This window comes from Nipponia nippon, unplaced genomic scaffold (assembly GCF_047370975.1).
Source record: "Nipponia nippon isolate SJK-2023a ecotype South Korea unplaced genomic scaffold, ASM4737097v1 scaffold_11, whole genome shotgun sequence".
In the NCBI taxonomy this organism is placed as follows: Eukaryota; Metazoa; Chordata; class Aves; order Pelecaniformes; family Threskiornithidae; genus Nipponia; species Nipponia nippon.
In genome coordinates, this window is record NW_028262302.1 from 8,927,103 (window position 1) to 8,951,859 (window position 24,757).

The following is a 24,757-nucleotide window of genomic DNA, read 5'->3' on the forward strand; positions in this document are numbered from 1 at the left end:
AGAACACTAAAGCTATTAAGAAAGAAAATGTATAATTTAGACTTGACAAAAGATCCAAAAGTAACATCACCCTCAAAGAAGACATTCAAAAGGAGAGGTCAGTAACTTCCTCACTGACACAGGTCTAGCTCACCACATGCACAGAAGACAACACGAGGCAGCGCTAGGTAAGCTTCAGATTCCTGCAAACTTCAGATTTCATTGCAAATTATCACTAATGCAGAATGCGTAAAAAAGTAACTTTTTACTAACTACAAGATATCAAGTGATTTGACTTGCCTCTGACTTCATTCAGCTCCCCCCAGAATACAACTTTTATCTTATTTCTAACAAGGTACTGAAAAAGATTCATTCATTATATCTGTCAGGTGTACAGAAATTTCACAGTTACAGACATAATCCTCTTAAAAAAAAAAATCAAAACAAATCATCAAACATTTTGATGCTACCAGTAATTCACTGGGGGAAAAAAACACTCTGTCAAGAAACTATAGTTAGTATATATAGTATATCGTTAGCTCATATTCTCTGTGTACAGAGCACAAAAAGAGGAGGCTAGAAGGGACTTCAAAGGCTAGCAAACTTACTGCCTGGCTAAACACATGACCTTTTATATCTATATCATTTTTCTACAAGTCTATCTAACCTGCTCAAAAACATTCACAGAAAACTTTTACAGCCTCCCTAGATAATTCATTCCATTGCCTCTAAAATGATCTGTTTTTCCTAAAGCACAATTTTAGTCTTCCCTGTTGAATTTTACACCTACTAACCTTGTTCTAGCCTCTAAGCCACATCCAAGACTGGATACTAGATTACAGTTCCGTTTTCCCGCATACCTGAAATCCATCTGCAAACATAAGCATCTCTATATTGCATCATCTAGACTATTAATAAAGACTTCAGAGAGAACCAGATCAAGAATATCAACACGTAAAATGCACTTCACTAACTCCTCTAATTTTAACAGTGAACAGTTTACTAGCTACACAGGAATCTGGACAGTTGTGTGTTTATTCTAGACTATATTCAGTTTTACCATGTTTTACTGAAAAGCTTATTAGAACAGTATATGAAGTTCTGTCTAAAAAAAACTCCAAAAAATTGCATCAAGATGTAGAAAACTACTGCTTCATCCTTGTAAATTCCTTCTATGATATAACAGTGTAATTTTTCTTGACAAATCTGCGTTGTCTGCTACTTAAGTTTCTTGTTTGTTTGCTCTTGGATGTTTACAAATGAAGTTCTGGAAAAATAATCAGTATATTTTCTCCTTTTTCAGGATTTGCCCTTTTTCAATATTCCAAGAAACTTTTTCTGACTCACCCCCACAGTTGTCCATGAATGCTCCAAAACAGCTGTTAGTGGTAACAGCCGCTAAGATCACTTCAGATGGCTATTTAAGTTTCTTAGCTAATATTATTATTTCAAAATATTTTACATGCCTGCCTTCCCCCCTAGTATTTTAAGCTGAGGTCTTGCACCCCCATTGCTGGTCACTAACTTGCAGCTTAACCTGGTGGCAAATATCAACGTTAAAAGGGTGTTAAACAGGAATCAACTTTTTTGGCACACTGTGTCAGCAGTTTCCCCTCTTCTGCAAGGAACAGACCAATCATCGCTCTTAATGTCTCCTTGTTGGCATCCTACCATCTACCACCACGGCCTTTTCACTCTCACATATTCGCACTATTTTTTTATGACTGTTCTTATTAATCTTATTTAGTTTCCGCTTTCTGTGTTCTTTCTCTTTGTGTCTGAAGTAAATGCAGAGCTTCTAATTCAGCCAAATATATTGCTATACTTCCTACCCTTTGTTGTCAACTTTTCCTTTTTTAAGAGGATTTGCATAGAACACGTTTGAATATTTGCCCAACTCTCATTTCCTCCAAGTTTTTTCTGCATGTAATCAGTCATTTCATAAATAAAAAATTTGCAACCTCACGAACTAGTCCAAATGTGTATGAAATAACAAAAGACATAGTAAACAAAGAACAAACCTTAGACTATGAACAAATAAAAAATAAACAAAATATAAAAATATATAAACAAAAACTATGATTCCTTAAAGCAATCATTTTTTTCCACCAAATTTTTCTTGATTTTTTTTTGTAAGATAGAGCTTGGTATACAGAATAGTTGACTATAGTTAAAGTTGTTTTAGGATAAAGGAATAGGTACCACATTGGTTAACATTTCTTCAGAAGGAAAAGTATTTTCTGGTAGACAAAATGCTTACTATGGAACATTAAATTAGCATTAATCCTGAAAAAGGGGATTAAACAAAGGCAACCTCATAAACACCACTTTTAGCCTACTTTATAAAGAACAATACTTAGGAGATTATGGTCTTTCATTTGTGCTCCTCATTCCCTAGCCTCCCCAAAACACAGCTGAAATTGGCCAATAGATTCAAATGTTCAGTGCTACAGAGCTGTCAAACATATTTAGACTTTGTGAGGGGGTTCAAGAAAATAAGATCCTAGACAGAGGTGATCTCATAAATACCCCATTCAGTGAAACACGGAGAACTCTATTCCTTTGTTTTGGCTGTCAGCAAAGTACAGGCATTTAGTCTGAAATTAAGTATTAGCCTATTTAGCATTCTAAAAAAATATTAGTTTGGAAGTATAAGAAAATAAAGCTAGCAGTGAAGTCAAAATGATGCAAAGAAAGTGTCATGGGACTTTAGAGGTGTATCATGGTGAGGAAGCATAATATGGGAAGAACATGAAAGTTCTTGTACAAGGATTCAGATAGCCAGGATACAATATAAGTTTTTGTAGGGTGACACAAACTCAAAAGCATTCAAGTGGTAAGGGAGGAGACTGGGAAAAGAAGGCAGAGAGCACGCAAGTCCATAGCAAATTAGGCTTTATTATGTTGCACCTCGCAACAGTGCAAAAGAACCAGGTACCATCACTTATGGCTTCCTCTGCATTCTCTGGAAAAGCTGCTATGTCACATTCATGTCCTAGCAGTGTTTAGCAAGATGACTTCCCGGAATGCAGTAAACTTACTTTCTCCATTTTGGAAAATTTAGCATCATCATACTATCACAAACTGGGTCGCTTATCACCACATTATTCCAAATTATTTGTCATTTATGCTATGGAATAGCATAAGTCCCAACACAGGTCCCTCCAAATCTGAGGCCAATTTTCTGATGTATTTCTATGTTGGAACCTGCCAACAGTCTCCCTGGTCAAGATGGATGCAAAAAACCTAATACATTCTTTCTCCCATCCTCTCCACAGATGTTATCTCCCCTGAACACTCTTTCTAGTTTGATATCTTTTTACCTAGGGATACTATGCCATTAAACAGGGTTTATCAGGGCGTATAACTTTGCAAATTTTTTGCCACTTTTTTTTAAACCTGCCTTACTGCAGTTTTTATATTTAACTGCTGTTTATCTAACCTTTCTACTTCTATCATTTGGCTATAACTTTTGGAAGGACTCCTTTTTACCCTGTGTAGTTACATCAGCTGTCTTTTGATCTCCATGTCTTTTAACGCATTTATTCAAAGTCAGTACTGTAGTGTATTCAGATCACTTCCACATTGTCTGCAAACATTCTACCCTCTTCATTCCTCAACATTTTTCTAAGAAGATACTTTATTTTTGTGCAATTCTCTTTCAGAAACCAAACATTATTCTAAGAGTTTTAACTTTTTTGCTCCAGTAGGAATGCCAAATGTAAGTTTGTTTTGGTCACTGTTACAAGGTGAATATTTCACAGATTAAAAGTCATACACAGGACTCCTGTTTATAACAAATAACTTTTTTTTTTCTTCTGGAACATTTCTGCTTATTTGCTCCACAAAGCAGTTAATGCACCACCTAAAAACATAGTTCCCCCAACATGACATTTACCCAGTCTACACTCATGTAAGCATTATCTCCCACAAGAACTATGTTCCCTGTTTTTGTAGCCTCTCTGACCTTCCTTAGTTTGTCACAGAGCCTGTGACACTGTATGGGGTTTGTGTGGCAAGGTTTTGGTAGTGGGGGGGCTACAGGAGTGGTTTCTGTGAGACGCTGCTAGAAGCTTCCCCCCTATGTCCGACAGAGCCAATGCCAGCTGGCTCCAAGATGGACCCGCCGCTGGCCAAGGCCAAGCCCATCAGTGATGGTGGTAGCGCCTCTGGGATAATGTATTTAAGGGGAGGGGGAAAAAAAACAAAAAACAAAACAACCTGCACAACAGCAACTGCAGCCCGAGAGAGGAGTGAGAATACATGAGAGGAACAACTCTGCAGACACCAAGGTCAGTGAAGAAGGAGGGGGAGGAGGTGCTCCAGGTGCCAGAGCAGAAATTCCCCTGCAGCCTGTGGAGGGGGAAATAGTGACCATGGTGAGGCAGGCTGTCCCCCTGCAGCCCATGGAGGTTAAATGGTGGAGCAGATATCCACCTGCAGCCCCTGGAGGACCCCACGCTGGAGTAGGTGGATGCCCAAAAGAGGCTGTGACTCCATGGGAAGCCCTCGCTGGAGCAGGTTCCTAGCAGGACCTGTGGACCCGTGGAGAGAAGAGCCCACACTGGAGCAGGTTTGATGGCAGGACTTGTGACCCCATGGGGGACCCACACTAGAGCAGTCTATTCCTGAAAGACTGCATGCGTGGAAGGGACCCACACTGGAACAGTTCCTGAAGAACTGCAATCCATGGGAAGGACTCACATTGGACAAGTTCATGGAGGACTGTCTTCCATGGGAGGGACCCTACGCTGGAGCAGGGGAAGAATATGAGGAGTCCTCCCCCTGAGGAGGACAGAGCGACAGAAACAACGTGTCATGAACTGACTGCTGAGGAAGGGGAGTGATAGAGCAGCTTTGGTGGGCACCTGGCATCCAGCCAGGGTCAACCCACCACAGACACACCAATAGGGATAAAAAAGAAAAATTAGAAGCAGTTAAGTGTTAACTCATTAATTAGTACATGCAAAAGAAACTCAAACTCATTTCTGTTCCTTTATCCCAAATGACCCTGACTCAGGACATTTCCACCATAAGACTATGTATCTTGTCCTCTGGATCTTATCAAAAGCCTTAGCGTAGACAAGTGATTCACTGAAGAACAGTACAAAGAATATGGAGGTTCTACATAACAACATGAAATGCTAGCATTAAATTATTGCATTCACAACATATTAGAATGTGATTCTAAGGATTCATTTTTAGTAACACAGACTACCTGAATGATAATCGTGACACTAAGAGTTATGTCTCTGCGTAAGGCTTTCAGGTAGCAGCAAAATCTATGAAAATGGATTAGGCTAACAAAAAGTTCCTCCACCACCAATTAAACACAAAGAATAGAATGTCCTGTTTAAAACCAGGGTGACATTTAAGTCATGCAGCTAAATATAATTTTGTGGAAGATGCTGGATGCTTAATCTACAAAAAGCAGCATCCCACTTCTTGAATTTCTCTCCTGTTTTTCAGCTTTCCACTTATTTCTAGTGCACAAGTCCTGCTGACTGAAATCTATTTCAACAGATTTTTGTTGCCTTTCTTGTTATGACCTATTTTATCATCAATGCAGACTTGAAACAGAAGCATTAAAATCACAAAAATAGCAAACTTCTTTTGCAGACGTCACTTTAAATATTGTTAAACTTTTCCCTCATGGAAAATAATAATGTGTGATATACATTTTACAAGTCACCTGTGCAGTGCCAAAAATCCCTATATCAGATCTTCTGAAGGACAGTTCCTTATCCGACAATAATCCTGGCTCTCTGCGACATTGTAACCACATTAACTCCACGTGGGACCCATTTCACTGGACATTTCTGTCTTCTTCCACTGACACAGCCTACACTAACCTTCTAATGGCACCATCTCAATTAAGCATCTACTTAATTTGAACAAATCTGTGCTTCGGTGCAGTTGCCATGCATAAAGATCAGCTTCTTGTACTATTTGGGATGCGCCTCTATACCAGAAGACTGCAACAAAATATCCAAGAGGCCTATGTTATATAACCATAAAGTAAGTAACATTCTTTCAATTGTTTATAGGTCTGTATGGACATTTCTCTAGCAGACATCCAAGCTCTTTTCAAGAAAAAAGGAATCTCACAAAATGTCTAGATAAGAGATTTTGATACAGAGAGAGTTGTAGAACCTGCAGTCTTTATACCAAAACCACACATAGATTCTCAAGTACAAGGCCATGGAAAGTGCTTCATTTGAAATAGGCATCCAACTATGCCTATATCACCACCTCAGATGTCCTCCATTTTTTATACTGGAGTTGAAAAGGCTCCCTTTAAAGGTAAAATTAATGTGCATTGATTGTGTTGTGTGGCTCTTAAAGTATTCAGATTCAGCATCAAAAAGGCTCTAAGAATCATAACCTCTATTAAAAATAAATTCTGAACTAGTGACTCAGAACAACTGTAGTGACTAGACCTTTATCACCACATATCTATATACAGGCAATTTTCAAACAGCACTGATTATACTGGACAGTACAGCTGTAAGAATTTAGATATATGACCCTACAGAAATGAAGACTTAAGGACACTGAACTGAAAAGAATGTTTCTACCATGAACTCATCATGTCAAATTATCAAGATTTCAAGTTGACAATTTATCACCAAGAATCATACAGTAGAATACAAATACAAGGATGGCAATGTTGGCGGTGATAAACACTCCAAAGCGAAGTGATAAAAGTACTAAGGGCAAAAGTTCTGGCACAACTTTGCATAAGGAAGTTGTGAGGAAAGAAGTATCTCCTCCTAGCCAACTCACTTTCACCAATGAGAAATCAATTCTGAATTAAATAATCTCAATAGAAGAATTCCTAAACACAGACAGGTAGTAAAGGATCTCAAAAATCTACAGTAACAGACCACAGTTTCCACATCCACTCTTACCTCATGCTTTGCTATGCTCATAATTATTTTTATTCTTAACGTCCATGCTAAATTCCCCTCTTTTGCATTTAACTCATCTCACCCATTCTGCCAGCCTGAACAATCCCTCTGAACAAGGGCAAAGGATCCACACCTAGTATCAGAGAGCACAGGTAAAGAAGCAGTGCAGAATCTTGCTACCACTAGGCTTTTTCAGTGGTGTGGAATTGCCTAGATACAATGAGCAACTAAGCATGGCAGAATTCTTCAGCCTGAAGAGAAAGGGAATCCTCTGAAAAGCCTCTGAAGAAACTGAACAACCTCCTCCAATGAAAGTGAGGGATGAAAAAGCAGTTAGATTTAAAAAAAAAAAAAAAAAACAACCGACCACAAACCTTACAACAACAACAAAAAAGCCAACAACAAAAAACCAAACCAAACACACCAACCAAGACACACTGAAAACACACACACAAAACAACCAAAAAAACCAAACCACCACAAAAGCAGCAGCTCCTCTCACAATATGTAATCTGTCTGGAGAACTCCTTGCTACAGGACAAGTAAGATGATGAAGATATGCAAGTTATAACAAAGACTGGACAAGTTCCAGAAAAGAAATCCACAGAAGGATTACTAAAGTACAGAAAGCAGAGAGATCAATTCCAGACTAAGAAGCTCCCAAGCCACAAGTGATTAGGCTAGTATTGTGCAGAATTATCATTAGATGCCTTTCTATTCTAATATCATTCACTAAACATCCACTTTTTGACCATTCATCATACATGGCTAGATCTTCCCTAACTACATATTTCTTCTGCAAATTGAACCCCAGCAATTGTTTTAACCTTTCAAGGAAGTCTTTCAATGAGTGGCCTTTTTTATTTTTCCCTCTCCTCTTTCTGGTCTTCTCTCTATTTGGCCAATGTTCTTCCTAAAGATAATAAGCAGCAATGAGCAGAATGTTTCAGCTGAAGTCTTACTATTCCTACACATGAAAACCATCTCACTGCAGTGGTTGTGTCTTCACTAAAAAAATGTCATGAAACACTTGAGCTTTCATAGATTTATTGGATAATGTTCTCTCTGAACTAAAAGACTTATTCTTCTGGTATTCCCCTTACCATTAACAAACAACCAATGACAGAACCTGAGGGAACGGCAGGAAGATATGCCAGGGGAGGTTTAGGTTGGACATTAGGAAAAGGTTCTTCACCCGGAGGGTAGTGGAGCACTGGAATAGGCTCCCCCGGGAGGTAGTCACGGCGCCAAGCCTGACAACATTCAAGGAGCATTTGGACAACACTCTCAGACATATGGTGTGAATTTTGTGGTTGTCCTATGCAGGGGCAGGAGTTGGACTCGATCCTTGTGGGTCCCTTCCAGCTCAGGACATTCTATGATACTACAGAAGGCTTCCTTGTTACACTTCACATCTCTCATTTTTTGCTTCTCTTAGGTCAAAAGTTCTAATATTCAATTTCAAATCTTGAAATCCTACTATGGTAGGTCACAAAATCCTACTATGGTAGGTCACTTTTCATTTCATTAACGGAAAGACAGTGCTGCCAGCATTCTAGAGGACTAAGGAGGAAGGTTTGTTTCTCTCATTCAAAGGCATTGAACAGTTGTGTAGCCATCTGCAGCAGCTATTTTCTTGAGAACCATCTTGGTTAAAACTTAGTGAGTTTGCTAATTTCCTGGTACATGAAAGACAAAAAAAAAAAAAAAAGTATACTGAAAAGTAGGCCACAACAAGAAAAACCCAGAGTTTTGCAAGTATCAAGAATTCTTTAACAGATAAACTTATTTCATCCTACCAGTCTATTAGGAGAAAGCAGAGCTAACATTCTCACAAAGACAGCCTGTTATATTTTTCTAGGAAGGCTGACAAGGCAAGTCTTCCTCCACTGATGGACTCTATCACATCAAGCATGTAACTGGTACTGATAGATTATAGTCTCTTGAATCCCTGTCCAACTTCATCTAGAGTCAGGAATTTACACAAGTACAATTATTAAGTCTGCTGGTGCCAGGAAGCGGTCTGTGCCAACAATATTATCAGTGACAAACACATCACTAAAGCTCTTGGCAGAGCATTTAGTACCAATTCATACAATTTTAGGGCACGATGAATCACCTATGGGAAAATAAGTACACACAACACTTGCTCTGAAAAGTCAGCATTGCTACTGATACCACATTAATATTTACACAAAGCATACACTCAAGTCTTATGAGTCCAGAAATACCTACAGGATTTTCACTTAACTACTGGGGAGATCCTCAACTTCTCTTGTTCCTACAGCAATCCACTGTTTGACTTCCATCTCAATAGCAGATCTCTTTCACATTTAAGTGATACAGACTGCAGCTAGTCTGCTTCCGGCAGATACAGGAGGCAAAAAAGAAGGGACTATCACGGCTGTCCTGCCTCTTTTATTACATTTGTCACAAAGCCTTCAGAGAAGAGTGCAGCCCAGAGAGACTCCTCCTGTTATGCTGCACAGATGATAAGGATCAAAAAGAACAGGGAGGGAGGGAGGAAGAGGAAACAATATTGGTCATCATCATAACATGGGAAAGCTTGTATTTTTCAAAAGGTGCCTTCAACAAGTATGATAGCATTCAAACCAATGTTCAAAATTAAAAAGCAGCTTTCTCCAAGACCATGAATTTTGGAGATTCAGAAAAATTCACTACATACACACTTGTAAAAGACTCACTTTTACTTTAAACAAGTACCTGAAATATAAAACTTGTCTTGCTGATTTCATTATTGAAGGGTAACATTATAACAAGCTACAGCAGCCTAGATAAGATCATGTTCAGATATACATACTAATATATGGTACTGATTACCAACACACACATTGAACTAGAAGCCTACATCCTTCTTAGAATACAAAATATAAATCATCTTTCCATGTTAGTCACACTTACCGTTTCTTGTCTTCGGGACTCAGTGAGCTTTTCAGACAATTCTTCTAAAGTCTTTCTTAATTCAGCATCAGTCCTTCATAGAAAAATATAGGTAAGACAATATTCTACAGTGCAAAAACTAAATATCAACTGTGATAATTTTAAGCAGCAACAATCTCCTAAATTTGTATGCTACTTCAATTTGTTCTACAGCCTCTAAATTCCTAGCATAATTGGAGACCAGCCTCAAGTGGAAAATTCACGATAAAAAGCATTTCCATTCCTCAAGTGAAGCTAACAGAGCATCTAGTTTGGAAGGCTAGGTATCAGGTCAACAAGTACAAAATCATGAACACGTCTACACAGTCCTTTTGAACAGTACTAGCTCCTACTAGGAATTAGCAAACTAATTCCTCTTATTGCTATTAAACAAAGCACCGTATGTTGAGACAGTATGTACTTTACAAAAACATTATGGCCTCCATGAGAGCTTGCCCTCAAGAGACTCCAGTACCAAGAACAAATAAGGAGCAAAGTTGTAATAAAAGAAATTCCCAAGTCCTTGTTGTTTTCTCCATATATAAAAAAGGGGGGGAAAGCCACATATACTATACAAATCAGAATTGATGGGCGTTATTTACATTTATAAATACTGCACAAGATGACATGGAACATGCAGTTCATAATACTGCTTTCATTCACATGTTGTGCAATTCCCCACTCTCCCCCAATTTTTTTTTTTTTAATACAAAAGAACAAAGGAGTTTAAGAATTATTTAAAAGCATAATAATTATTTTCCACACTATTCTTCACATGGAGTTACTTTCTGTTTATACCGATTTCTTCTTGAAAGCTCCCGACTGATGTCATCTCCTAGGCGAACTTGTTCACTACTGAGATCTCGAAGAGACTGGTGGAAAGAATGCAACTGTAAATTAAAGTACAGAAATTAAGCCAAGGCTTAGGAACGCTTTTCTTCTGTGATATTCCAAAAATACATATATACACACTTTTAAAAATAAAGCAGATAAAAATAACCTACAAAATAACAAAATTCCATGAATTGCAGATGAGCCTGGATGAGTGGATGAAGCTCGCGTGCTTCTAATTCAATCAACCCTTCACAACACTTGTTCATTGAAGTTTAATTTTCAGTACATTATTTGCTAAACCAAGTTTCCCAACTATGTTTTTTTTTCTATGGTTCAAAGCTTGGTCATTTCTGTTACCTGCCACTGCACCATCTTTTTAACCTGATGCAAAGCAAGTTGAAAGATATGAATAGGTGAAGTCAGGAGAGACACATTTCCTTCTAATAAATGCTAGTATAAGGGAAATAAAGTTCTGCCTAGCTACATAGCTTACTATAAAAAGACGGCATATGAAATTGAAAGTGACCAAGCAGAACACTATGATGTATTCATGAACTACCAAGGCACTGAGGAAAGGTATTTTACCTTGCCCAAGACTTTACATACTCTACTAGAATGCTTTTTTCAGAGCTTAAAAAAAAAAAAAATCAATCTATTTTCCTCTGTAAAACCTCCCATTTCCCCCATTCAGCAGACCCCCAATTTATAGGCAAAGTTTTTAAGGGAGCAAATAAAAAAAGTAATAGGTCATCCATCCTTTGTGGGATAAAAAGTGACAGTTAATCCATCCTACTGCTGTCAACAACTCAGTGGCCAGTACCATCACTATGAAAAACCCTGGTTTGTAACATTCCCTTGTTCTATGCCCAAGACTTAAACCTGGATCTTCCACAGCCCAGCTGACTGCCCTCAACATTCAGACACAGGCACTACCATCTCCCCTGTATGACTAACCAGAAATTTCAACCTGACCCAAGAGACTTTGAAAAACACAGCATATTTTCAGAACGTATCAGCCTAAGAAGGACAGAGACTCAAATGTGTTAAAAGCCCATTCGCGTGGAAAATTACCCTAGCTAGAAGCAGCCAGAATGGGCATAAAGGGACTGTGGTTACAGAAAGAAGAAAAAGCCACAGCTTTAGTTAAGCAGTACTGCTTTATTTCTGCCCCAGTTTCTACCTATGGTCATGATCAATGAGTACTTCTAGTTCATCATTCCTCAAAGCACTATACTCTTCTTACAAAAGAGTTAATGATGGAGTAAAGACATGTTCACTCACTGAAAAGCAAGAATGAGGAATAAACCAGCAGTTATCATCAAAACAGGAAAAGCTATTTCCTTACATAGTAACAATATAAACTAGGAATTTTGTATGCATTGCAGGAACTCCCTTGAATAAAATTTCTAAGATATTTATAGAATATTTAGAAGTAGCATAAAAGATTTCTAAACTTTTTGGAAGCTTAGGAGGAAAGATTTCCATATAACATTATTTCCTTCCAAGGATTATGTTCCATACTAACCTCGGGGGAGGAAGGAATGGAGGGAGAAGTAGACTGAAAGGACAATGAAACAGGGTTAAATAGAAGTCTAGGAATTTCTGTATCACTTCAACTTCCCAAAACGTCAACTGACAGATTGTATTGTGGTTTAAGTTTAAAATTAATTATTTGAAAGTTGAGACTGACTTAATAAAGCCAACATGAACACCTTACAATCAGCTGCTTTGATATTAGTCGTAATACATTTCTCCTGGACAAATTAGTCCACACAGAGGGATTCACTCAAGCAGGTCTAGCCACTCTGTCTGAAAGAGCAAACACACGAACTGAAATCTCTTCTCTATCTTCAGGATACAGAAAGTCTATAATCTTATCCATTAAAGTAATTAATTTATTTTTTCTGAAGAGTCTGCAAGTAGACACAAGTTGAGGTTATGAAAATTACCAGTGCCATACACATCCTCTCCTCCTCACATCATCTGCCTGAAGTACGGGGTCAAATTATCCTACTCACAGGTCAGACCTAGAATTAAGATGGAGAACTAGCTGGCTCAAAATCAATCCAGGCTACACTGAAGTAAACAGCAAAAGCACTAAGATCCTGTGCCATTAACTAAAGCACAACAATCCCCTTTATAGCCATACTGGATTTCAGCACGTGAATGTTAATCACACATTCGGAGATGATTTTTCTCTCTCAAACATGGCCTAAAAATACAGAGATTATTTTCATACATTCCTTTTGATATCACCATCTGCATCTTTTTATCTGTAATGATAGATTTGTATGAAACTTCATGACACTGACAAATAGAAGAGGTGACTGCCTAATGAAGAACGGCACTTAACATTGAAAGCACACTTCATAGTTGAAACATTTATAGCTGCATCATCAGAATAACCTCATTTGACGTAAAAGCAAAGAGCCTGGTGACCACATATTGCCTATTTGGGGAAGCAACTCCTATTAGTGCTCTGTACCTGGTCCAAATCATCTGCCTCATTGACAAATCGAACACTTGCAGATCTAGACCTTCGATGTTTATTGCCCTGTGAGTCTCCATAATCCTTGAGAGGAGAAGTAGGCAGCAAGTGGCGGTTCCCTTTATGAGGTAAGAGATAAAACAATAAATAGGAAGACAAAACTTTGTATGGGAAATTTTTCATTTTGCATCACAAAACACGTGTGTTTCATCTTGTCAATATCCTTAAAGGCCACGTTACAGACAATATAACTACTAAAGTTACATAAAATGCACAGGCATACTTCTTGTTTAGCTCTTCCCAGGATTCTTCTTCAATTTAAATATTTCTGGAATACATGTATGTGATGGGGAAGAAAGAGGTTTCCTTTGTTCCTCCAAGGAATAAGTAGTTTTTCCTCAAATTTTATCTGCCCAAGCAACAGGTTTTCCTCTACCTGGATCTATTATAGCTTCAGAATACAGGACTTCATAGTTTTTACATTAGAAAAATGAAAGTTTTAGAGCTATCTACTAAACACATTAAATGTTACTTCTGGGAGGAATACTCCTCCAAATATACCTTTTCCTAAAATACAATGAATTTTCAGAGACACATACAACAAAAAACTACTTTTTTGTAGGTTATACATTGGCTCAGTTTTTCCTTTTCCACTTACAGAATTTCAACCACACATCCACAATCTTATGCATTTAAGATTTAACATTCCTTTTTGCTGTGAAACAAGCTTCAGAAGCTGCAATATCTTTTGGATTTAGCTTTAACTTGTATGTACCTACAACTCATGCAGCGGACAAAGAATTTTCTCTACTGAAAGAGTCAATGTTTCATTTAGATCTCTAGGGATATCAGCAGAAAAGAGTATGTAATAGAAAGCTATAAGAGTTTACCAAATAAACAATTGCATAACTTAATGCAGGTCTCCAAAATTTCTAAACTGAATTTCTTTGAAGTAATCAATGATGACTTTTTGTGCCACTATCTTTACACATTTTTCTTCTTAATTTCCTCTTTGCAAACAACGGCTGGAAAGAGCCATTGTATACAATTTAAGTATACTCAAGCACCTTAAGTATTTTACCTGACACTCCTTCTCCATCCATATCACTAGGGTATAAGCTTGAGAGAGAAGCACTTCTCATTCCAGAGTTTCGGATTAATCGTTGGCTCCTTAATTGACCTACAGACTGTTCCAGTGTTTCTTTTAACTGCAGAGAAATTACAGTTTACTGAAATATGAGCACAGACTGATTAAAAAAATGCATGTAAAATTTTATTTTTCAAAAAAGTCATTAAGAGAAACAAAACTATTTTTAAGCCAAATATAGCTATGAATTAATAACAGCTTTTCTTCAATATCTCGTATGTCATAGTCCCATAATTACAGCAAAACATGTTTCCAACATTGGCAACTTCAAATATCAAGTTTCTTAAAACAGTGGTGCAATACACCAGGAAAACTCAAAAGAAAGTATGTCTCCTACAACCAAAATAATACCTATTTGCCAGCAATGCTCAATGACAAGAGTCTCTAGATTTCTCCTCCACTTGAGCCATAATCAAAAGCCACCTAGCATGACTAAGAAGAATGGACATTAAGTCAAAACTAAATTTGAGTGCCATCTCACTCACCTTGATGTTTTCTAATAGAAAGTCTTTCCAGAATAACAATGTTGAACTACATTTAGTATCAGCATTTGTTAAAAACAGACAACCTTAAATGGTTCCAATGCCCACCAGAAATTCCACAAATTCAATACCTAAGTAGAGCTTATAAAAACACAAACAGCATTCAAAGAGAAGGAAAAAAAATTATGAGGCATATAATATCCCAAATTACTTCCATGCAGTTTGCGCATACTGATGTAGAAAGCAAGCTGTCTTAAGAAAACAAGCCTTCTTTTCTGAGTATTTGGTTTTTCTCTCTTTTTCTCTACCCTCACATGCAAAATATTCCTGCATCTCATATGTATCTGTTTCAAGGCGGCACCTGCTGCAGTTTGTTTGTAACCAAGTTATAAACCTCTCTTGCCCTACCAGCACTAATTTGTTTTAACCTTTCTGTCTAGACACCTGTTTTCAAACTTGTAGAAGCTTGATATTTATGAGAATTTTAATCCTTCTGCAATTCAGAGAAAGCTGGTCAACAGATTCAGAAGCTGCTGTAGAATGACAGGAAGAAAACCTACACCAGTATGATCACAATCTCATTCCCTGCTGTAATTCAGCTTTTATCTTATCACCTATTCATGCAACAGAAACATGTTCCCCAATACTCTATTTCAGCTATGCACCTTGTACTTGGCATAGTGTCACAACGTAACAATCTATTTGGTGCTTATAAACCAGAAAAGTAATGAAACTACAAAAGCTGCCAGAGTTTCATTATATAACATATTACTATAGTTTGATTTAAATTGCTCAAATAAATATGAAAAGTTTCTGTTTACCTCTACTTAACCCTTGATATATTCTGTCCATTACTACCACGTTTTCAGCTATGAATGCTATTAGCAGAAAAGATTTAGAAGTTAAGATAAACTGAAAGTTGCTCACAGTTGCTATTGCTTCGGTTTGTTCCTTGTTGTATTCTCTGTATTGTCCTAGCAAATGGTCAACATGTCTTAGATTTCTGTTGGTATCCTTAAAAAAAAGTTTGAGGAAGAAAAGTCAAAACAGAAACCTCTTCTAATCAAACATTACTGTTGTCTTTATTATTCTTGGTTTATAAGAGTAAATTGATAACACAAGTGCTTTTTAAAGGGTCTAAGCATTCAAAACCCTATTCAAGTAACCAGAATCTGAAGATGTACAGCATGGCTAAAGAGAAGAAAAAAAAACAAAACAAACAAAAAAAACCCCAAAAAACACGCTGTCATTTACAGTGCAACAGCAAGGCCTCAGCTTCAAACAAGAAGCTTTATAAGTTTCAGCCACTCTGCAGAAAAACGTTTTTAATCCAAAGATCTTAACATTACCTGCCTGTAAAATAGAATTAACTGAGGAGTAACAAATTTTTGAAGATCAACATATTAGGTAAGGTCTCTGCATAAGCATTTTCTGACTAGACAAAGAGCTGGATCAGATGGTAGATCTGCTGAAAAGCAGCCCACAAAAAGCAATTAGCTTAAAATCAGAGTATCAGAAGAACAGCTAGAAAGAGGTTAGACAAAAACAGGACAATACCAAATCCTTTTTAAAAAACATTCAGATTACATTCTTATTAACTCTTTTCTGGCTTGATGATTATTTTCCAGCTAAGAAGTCTTGATGTTTAAATTCAGCATTCTATACTGATTTTTCTCTTCTCACATATTAAAAAGAAAACAAAATATTGCCGGCACACAAGTGATAATACATAAGCCCACCCATTCTAGGTATTAAGAGCTATCAGCTAGAGAAGAACGGGAATGATTTCTCAAGCAATAAATGGTGTCAAGATAGCTAAATATCTCCTCCCACTTGCAAAACAGATTCAGAGATTTCCTCTGCTGCCTCCACTGAAGAAGCAGTAATTAGATGAATACTTCTTCCTGCTTGGGTATGGATCTCTTACAAATTTACAAATACTGCTTCCACTGTGGTGTTCCACATCTAGAAAATATTTAAATTGTAAACTCTGTGAGGGAATTGACTGCCTACATATTTACTTTATTAGGAACTGAGAAATTTTACACAGTACAAGACAACAAAGATGGGGCTGGAACATTCTGCAACAAAATTTAATGCCTCTTGTGAGAATTTGACAAAGTTTATTTGGCATTATTCAACTTGTTGACTTTATAAACAGTATTACCAAACATGTCATTGTTTCTAACAATATTCTATTACTGTCTGAAATAACAGCTGTATAAAAGTGTAACAAGGCACATACTTTCAGCTCAAAGGCAACATGATCAATTTCCCAAACCCTTTTTGGTTTGCACAGAAAGCAATGTTTCCCATCAGTACAGTATTTTCCACAACTTCAGAAATGAAAATTTGACCCTATGTTACAGAAACAAAGGCTCTATAAATACTTTAAAACTGTATTTTGTAAACAACCTGTAAAGTGCTTGCTAAAGTATGGATCTTCTCTGTAACTTCTTCAGCACCATAGTTCCGAGATCTGTTGTGGGATGCTCTCAAAGGTGGCCGCCTTCCTACTTGACCCCTAAGGAAGTTGTCTGAATCGCTGGATGAATCTGCCATTAGTATCTTGAAACCTAGGCAGGAAGACGAGAAAAAGTAATGAATGTTAAATCCTGACTGTAACTGAACAGCCTCTGACTTGCACAATATTCCCAAAGCAACTTCATAGACTCAGACTACATTTACATTAGCCTTTCTGGTTCAGGTCACACCACGAAGCAGTGCCAAGGTGAAAGACACAGAGCCCACTAGGAGAGAACTAAAGCAAAAGATGCACTCTCACTACTTCGAAGTGTTCAGTACCCAGGATAAGACCATAGCCCAATGCAAATTCTCCCCCCAAAACATACAGTGGAGACATCAGGTCTTTATCAATTGTTCTGCTCTGCAGAACCATTCCCATTTGCCTCACACTACTTGCTAAGCTATATTCAGATTGGCCAGGGCCAACTAAGACAAATAACCCCAAGTAACTAAGTGTCTAAAGCAGGTCTAAGAACCAGTATCTTAATGACTCAAGGAGAACCGGAGATATTATGGAAGGCGGCAAATGCAGTGTCTTAAAAATAAGAGAAAGGAAAGAAAACTGTGGCCAAGAAGTTACAGACTAATCAACTTAATTTAAATATGTGAAAAAAATTAAAATAGACTATTTTAAGTTTCCAGCAAAAGATCTGTTCTCAAAAAAAAGGCAATGTATCCACTGATATCAAATCAATCAATCTGGTAATGAGTAACTAAATTTGTTAAACAGGGAAGAAGCAAGAGAGGTCACTTTTTTTTTTTTAATACTTGGACACACGTGACATTCACAGAAGTAAGCTAAAGAAACATGAACTAACTTAAGCTTTCCTAAAACGGAAGCAAAACTGGGTGAACAGCAGAACAGAAATTAAGTGTCAAATTGGAGAGAAGTATCAAGTGAGAAACTAGAGTGAATCCACTATATATTTTCATTAAATGACCTGATAATGTAATATAATATGTTTATTAAGTTTGCAGCTGACAGTATTTGTCCAACTGGACAAATACAGCAAGGAAAACAGAAGTTGGTAGGAGAAAGAAGAAAAAAAAAAAAAAGGCTATTCAAGAGCTTTAATATTTCAAGTTGAATATGCATCAACAATGTCATGTTCTAGAAAGAAAAATCTAACACCATACAAGATGTAAAAATAAAGGTAATTTTGTAAATTGTGAAGCATTATCTCTTTTATCCAGTGTTAATTCAACATAACCCAGATTACGACGTTGATGCTGGGGCAATTCACTTGACTAGAATTCAAAAATCACTTGAGGCAGAAGAAATACGGCTTGTGAGGAAAGAATGGGGATTGCGAAGTCTTAAGAATGGCAAGGTAGGGGAGAGAAAAAATCAGAAAACAATCATCAGACATGGGAAAAGAAATTATTAAAAGCTACAGACAGCTATAACCCCTATAGTAAAGTTACATAGTACCTGATTAAAATTAAACCCTCAAAAGGTAGGTTAGATAGAAATTTTTTCTTAAACTATTAAACACTGCAGCAGTTTGCCTAAAGGTTACGGAATCACCATAAGATCTGTGTTAACAGCATCTGTTGGGAGAGACAGTCCGAGCCTCCCTTGGGGAAAAGGAAGTAGAGTGGCAAACTCTTGAACTCCCTTTGGCCCTGTAGTCAACACAAAAAAAAGCCACAGTAAAGGTGTCATTCTTCTAGCCATTAGAGCCGAAGTTTCCCAAAGAAACCATGGATGAGATTCAATTCTTATATTGTATTTTATATAGAGGCGACATGATGTTTTTCCAGAGCCTTATATTTAATTTTTAAAAGGTTGTAAATTTGCGTCTCCCAGACTTGGATAGAAACCTTTGAAACATGAAAGGAGAGTAAATCAACGTACTCAGTCTGTGCTTGAGTACACCAATATTCCTTACATTTTCTGAAGTGATTAATTTATCTCATCTTCCCTTCCCTTATCTCACTAAAGCACATTTTTACTGCCAGTATCAGAATTCCCTATTCCAGTGCCTCTCATTCTAGTCAGCTGACATGAAATCTAAATGAGGCTGAGAAAGCATAAACACTGAGCACTGGGAAACAGGAAATATGGGATATTTTCAAAGACAGAGAAAAATAAAAGAAATAAAACACCAATAGAAATAAAAACATGGAATAACTTCATTTTTACCATAATTCAGTACAAATAAACCCAAACAACTTACTCTGTGCTGCACATTACATCAAGCTGTATTTTCCCCTCGATCTTTACTAGAACCTCATGCAGACATCAGCAAGATCCATATTCCAGTACACAGACCACAGGTATCACCGATAAGCATGAAACAAGACTTCTCTCACACGAGTTTGGCATCACCTGTTCTAGAGTATTTCTGAATTCCTTCTATAACTGCAGTGTCAGTTCTCTGGGCTAAAACATCTCTTTCTGATCTTGCCAAGCATGACAAGCAGCACAATCACTCAAAACCCAATAAGCAACTGATTCAGTGATCAGTTTCCTCCAAGTTTGACAAGGGTTTTCAGTTTCAAAGCATTTTGTGAAAATATCTTTAAGACACCAGGTAAAGGGAAGACCCTATTAATTGTCATACTAAGTATTAAGCACAAGATCAGCTTTATTAGGGATCAGAAACTCAAGCCTGAGACATTAATCCACAGGAATCTAGTCTTCATCTACTCATGGGCCTATGTAGCAGCACATTTTGCCTGACTGTTATCATTCTTACAGCCACAACACATTTAATTTTAATGATCATAGCAAATGGTTGATGGTCTGTATCTATCATATATTACCTCAAGTACAAAGTCAAAGTAAATGTTACTTTGGCAACCTAGGTTCTTCAGAACTCCATTTGCAGTTTCACAGGAAGCAAATTCTCTTTTCCTCTCAAACTGGGCAGAAAAGCATATGTTGGATTTACTCTGTATGTAGAATACCACACAGAAGTATCCCATGAGAGCTAGAAAACAAACCTTACATTATGCAACTCATATAGCTTGCCTGCGAGTCAAACAGCTCCAAGTGAAAGATTAGGCTTAACTCTTAATTCCACCATGTCACATTTCTTTCTAGAAGCTCAGAGCCCAAAAATAACATCACTTACAACATTATCATTTTCACATTAGTGAAAGACAGATTTTTAAGGACATCTGAGTAGACAGAGAAATTAAAAACAATGTGATATGTAAGAACATTCAAATGATAGAAAGTGTTTTAACTCATTTCCAGATGAAATGGCATAAGCCAGCAGAATTCCAAAGGTTAGTTATTGCATCTCAGCTGATGGGAATTAAATCCTTAAAAATTTCTCAGACTCTTTTGAGAGTGGGCCTCTCAACGTGGCCCTACACGTACCTCTAGTTAGACAAGTATTGAAACTTGTAATGTCAGAAAGGAGATAGGCACTGACAGAAATTAATTAAAAACAGCAGTTGACTTATCTGCTGAACACATTGTTCTGATAAGTGTCTCAACCATAAGAGCTCCAACTACTGAAAAACTATGACACTGAAGAAAACAAAAGGGAAATGAAGATCTACAGCAGAAAATATTAATGGGTTTGTTTTCAGCTGTCCAAAAATAGGCTCACTAAGATACTTAGTGGCCAAAGCACTGAAGAAAGGCTAGTAAAAAAGGTAAACATAAAAGAAAATGCTAGACACAGAAGGACATTTTGTCTGAAAAAAAACTTTCTATTTATGGTTAAGTAGCATTCCTCTTTGTTCCCATGAGCAACCTAAGAGGAACCGTAAGTACTTTTAAGTTGAAGAAGTTTGTTTCATATAAAGCAACATCCTCATTTTTAAAGGAATTACAGAAGTTTCATTTTAGATTAAAAAAAAAAAACCAACATAAAGTAGAAATCTGTACAAATATTCTGTATGTACATTTGCCTATTAAAAAAAAAAGCGCCTATTATCATTTTGTCCAAAAACCTATACTGATTTCAGCACATGATCATACAACCTACTTGACAGTGAGAATCATTTGTCTTTTACTGCTTTTTAGTCTACCCAAACAGATTATAACCTTTCTTGCACCAAGGAAAAACATCAATACTCAGTATTTTCCTTCCCTGTAGAAAACAGGGCATTTCAGTTTCACTGAGGACTCTCTTGTTAAGAAATCTGCAGGGTAAAGCAAACAAGAAGTACAGCTGACAGTCTCAACAGCAAGTTCTCCAGCTCAAGTAAGCAAAAGATGAACTCAGCATACACAACCTGATTACTTCAAGTGTTTTTATTTGTTTAGCTCCGCGCAGACTAATCCATCACTAGGTAACTAACTTAGTGTTACAGGTATGTCTGAAGCCTTATAATTAAGACTAAGCATTACAAAAAATTCAATAGCCATTCCAGAAAGGGACAACATGACACCCAAAAGGCCCCTTCCTTCAGTGCTTCTAGCCGAGCCAGGAGAAGTTTTCAAAAAGCCAGGAAGGTGATCCAACACGGTGACATTTCACCATCATGCTCTTTCAGGGACCAGTACTACATTTTACTGTCAACTTGTGACACCATGTTGCTGTCACTCTTCATCACCACGACACATAAAAGTTCCTTCATACTGTTCACAACAAGCAAGCTCAACTAACACCCTCTGCAAATCCTCCTCTCGCCCTGCACGTACCGAACTTTACTAACACCTGACCTCATCTCTGAGGGCCTCCTGGATCTTTTGCCCTGGACAGGACCGTGAAAGCCCCGGAGGCAGCGGAACAACCCCAGAACGACGGCCGGGCCTCCGCCAGGCCCGCGGGCTGAGCCGGCTGCCGCCGCGGCTCCCGAGTAACCCCGCGGCCGCGCACCCCGCGCCTCCCGCCGCAGCTCCCGGCTGCCGCGCCGCCCGGCGCCGCTCCCCTCAGCGCCCTCCCTCCCGCGGCGCTCCGCGCCCAGCCAGCCCCGAGCGGCAGCGCAGCCCCTTCCCGCACGCCGCTCCGGCCGCAGCCCCCCGACTCTGCCCTTCCCGCACCCCCAGCCCTCACGGCACAGCAGCTGCGGGAGGACGGCCCTCCTCCCCGAGGCGAAGCCGACCCCTTCCCCGGGCACGCCCAACAGCCCCACACACCTCCCCGCCTCGCCGCTATGGCAACTTGAACTAGCCGCCCTGCCACCAGCTGCCAGAGCCGCCTTCCGGGAGCCGGGCCCCCCCGCAAGGCTCTGTGGGACAGGTAGTCCACGAGCGACAGGCCGCCATGGGAAAGAGCGCGTGGAGGACTTCCACTCCCATGAGACCTTGCGGCCGGGACGCCGGCAGAGCCGAGCCGCGAGCGCCCGCAGGAGCGGCAACGGAAGGCCAGGCCCCGCCCTGCGGGGAAGCCGTTGGTCCTTCAGGGCCTGGGGCCGCGCGCTGTGGTTGGAGGCGGGAAGTCGGTGGCGTACACTGGTGTTTATATGTAAACCTTTACAAAATACACATCGGCGTTTACAAACACTGCCGCTAAATAAAAATTAAGCGCAGAAACAAAATCTGACAAAGCAGGTGTGTATATTCCGCTTATGAGGACACTGGCCACCTGGCTGATCCACTGGGAAAAGGAGTGCGTGGGCTACTTAAAACAGTTGTTTCTTACAAGGGAGACATGCCCATTCCTATCTCTTGACTTTTTCTTGGTTCTGTAAGCCAGGCATCTCCCTGTTCACGAATGTTGTATCTGTTAGCCTTGTGTGCAGTAAAAATGACCAAGTATTACATACAGACTGCTACACTGACTGGCCTTGAAGAGAGAAAAGGGATAGAGCGAGCTGTGAGTGATCACAGGAAACATCGCCTGCGCCTCTGAAACTTGGGCAGAACTTGAAATACTCCTAAAATCACTGGAATATTTGGCTGCAAATCACGTGTAGGTGAGCACTTGAGCCCAAGCTAAACGCAGTGGGTTGTTTCTTCTAATACGCGTATGTCTGTATTGCCTCTGGGTTCCACTCCAGGGAGTGACCATTGGCCTTCGAGCACAGTAATAAAGCGTGGCTGACAATCCATACTGCCTGCCTTCGTTCCTATCCCACAGGACTCTTTCATTTACTCACCCTCAAGTCCCTAATGCAGCAGGCATGCTTGCATGCCATGTGATTACAACACACTTCAGGAGTAAGCCAGGCCCCCCACACTGGCAGCATCCACCAACAGCCCAGGCAATGGCTGCTGGCCCCTGCTGCTAGGTCTTTGATTTGTGGTCATGCTCAAGAGGCATTATCCTCATCTGAGCTGAAGGCAGGTGAGACACAGAACAGGAATGTAATGATATCATTTACCTCACTGTGAGCTGAAGCATTAGTGAATAATTAGTGAAGAAATAAGTCTTCTCTGGCTTCCAATGCATGACCATTGTCCTGGCCTTTCCTCTGCAAACTGCAGCATCGTCAGGTTGTGCTGGCAGGTCCAAATGCAGGGTGAGAGTCAGGGCTTCTGCTCAGTCTCATCTCATAAGGCTGCTTATGGTGGTCTCTGGGAGACAGGCCCCGAATCTTCCTGAGCTCTCTGAGGGATTTCCTCTCCTCCCAGTCTTGCACCTGGCGGTGGGCTTGCTCCTCCGTAGACTCCCAGAATTCATCCATGAGCAGATTTCTTTTCCTGCCCTAGTACCTCTCTCAGGCCATCACAGAGGGGATGAAGGGGTCAGGAGTGTGTCCTGGATGTGGCTGGTGCGTGTATGAGAAGTGTATTTGCATCTATGCTGAGTGTGAGCACATCTGGGTTGCTATCAACGCAATGTTCCAGTGGAAGCTGATGCCAACGGCTGAGACTGCCAAACCAGGCATGACCACCTAAAGACCATGCTAACCATGCATATATCAATTGTGAAGGTAGCTAGTCAGCAAACTGCACTTGCTATCTATGTATATATGGGTCTAATGTTGTAACAGAAGGCAGGAGATGCTTCCAGTGCTTCAGACAGGACACAGCTACATTGTCAGGTGCAGCGTTACCACAAACATTGTAACTCTTTCACATATGCATATGATATAAGGATTATGCCACTGACTAATACATAGTTTTCCCATCCTCATCAAGCTGAGGCTTGCTTGGTGTAAAAAGTGAAATACTAAAGACTGTTACAGAAAACATGTACGCAGGCATGTATGCCAAGACTCCTGGACTGTGTGTATCGTTGCTGAAAAAGATCCAAACCGTCAAGATCCTACCACTCCCAGCAGAGAAAAAAGCAGCAGGCCAGTAATGTTTTCAGGCTCAGTTGATTCAGTGAACACCAGTGTAAGGTAACAAACAGCTAAAAGCTCACTGTCGTTTTTGCACAACATATTTAGTGCAAACTTCTGGTGTCCTCGGTTCCCATCAAAATTCAAGGAATGAGAGAGGGAACAGGTAAGTGTGATGGGGTTGTTGAGGGTTGCTGATTTACCAGTGTGATGAACTGTCAGCTCAGTAAAGTCTGCTCCTGGTACCCGTGCATGTTGATTTCCAGACTAGCTGGATACATTAAGGTTTTTTGCTGCACTTTTCTTTAGAGTA

The 24,757-nt window shown here is 39.2% G+C and overlaps 1 protein-coding gene across 7 annotated transcripts in view; it reads right to left on the reverse strand.

Annotated features, from left to right (window-relative positions):
* CEP128 (centrosomal protein 128) overlaps positions 1–22,479 on the reverse strand; it is a 137,160-nt gene extending 114,681 nt beyond the window's left edge. For 6 of the 7 annotated variants that reach the window (XR_015702264.1, XM_087747440.1, XM_087747436.1 and 3 more), the window contains exons 1-7: positions 22,352–22,479; positions 17,197–17,357; positions 15,709–15,795; positions 14,234–14,360; positions 13,150–13,271; positions 10,629–10,720; positions 9,813–9,885 (exon numbers count right to left, since the gene is read on the reverse strand). Coding sequence is in view for 6 of the 7 variants with exons in the window: in XM_087747440.1 (XP_087603566.1) it covers positions 9,813–9,885; positions 10,629–10,720; positions 13,150–13,271; positions 14,234–14,360; positions 15,709–15,795; positions 17,197–17,343 (648 nt within the window). In the remaining variant the exon portion in view is untranslated. The other variant, XM_087747438.1, reaches the window with a different exon arrangement.
* Positions 22,480–24,757: the final 2,278 nt, after the last annotated feature.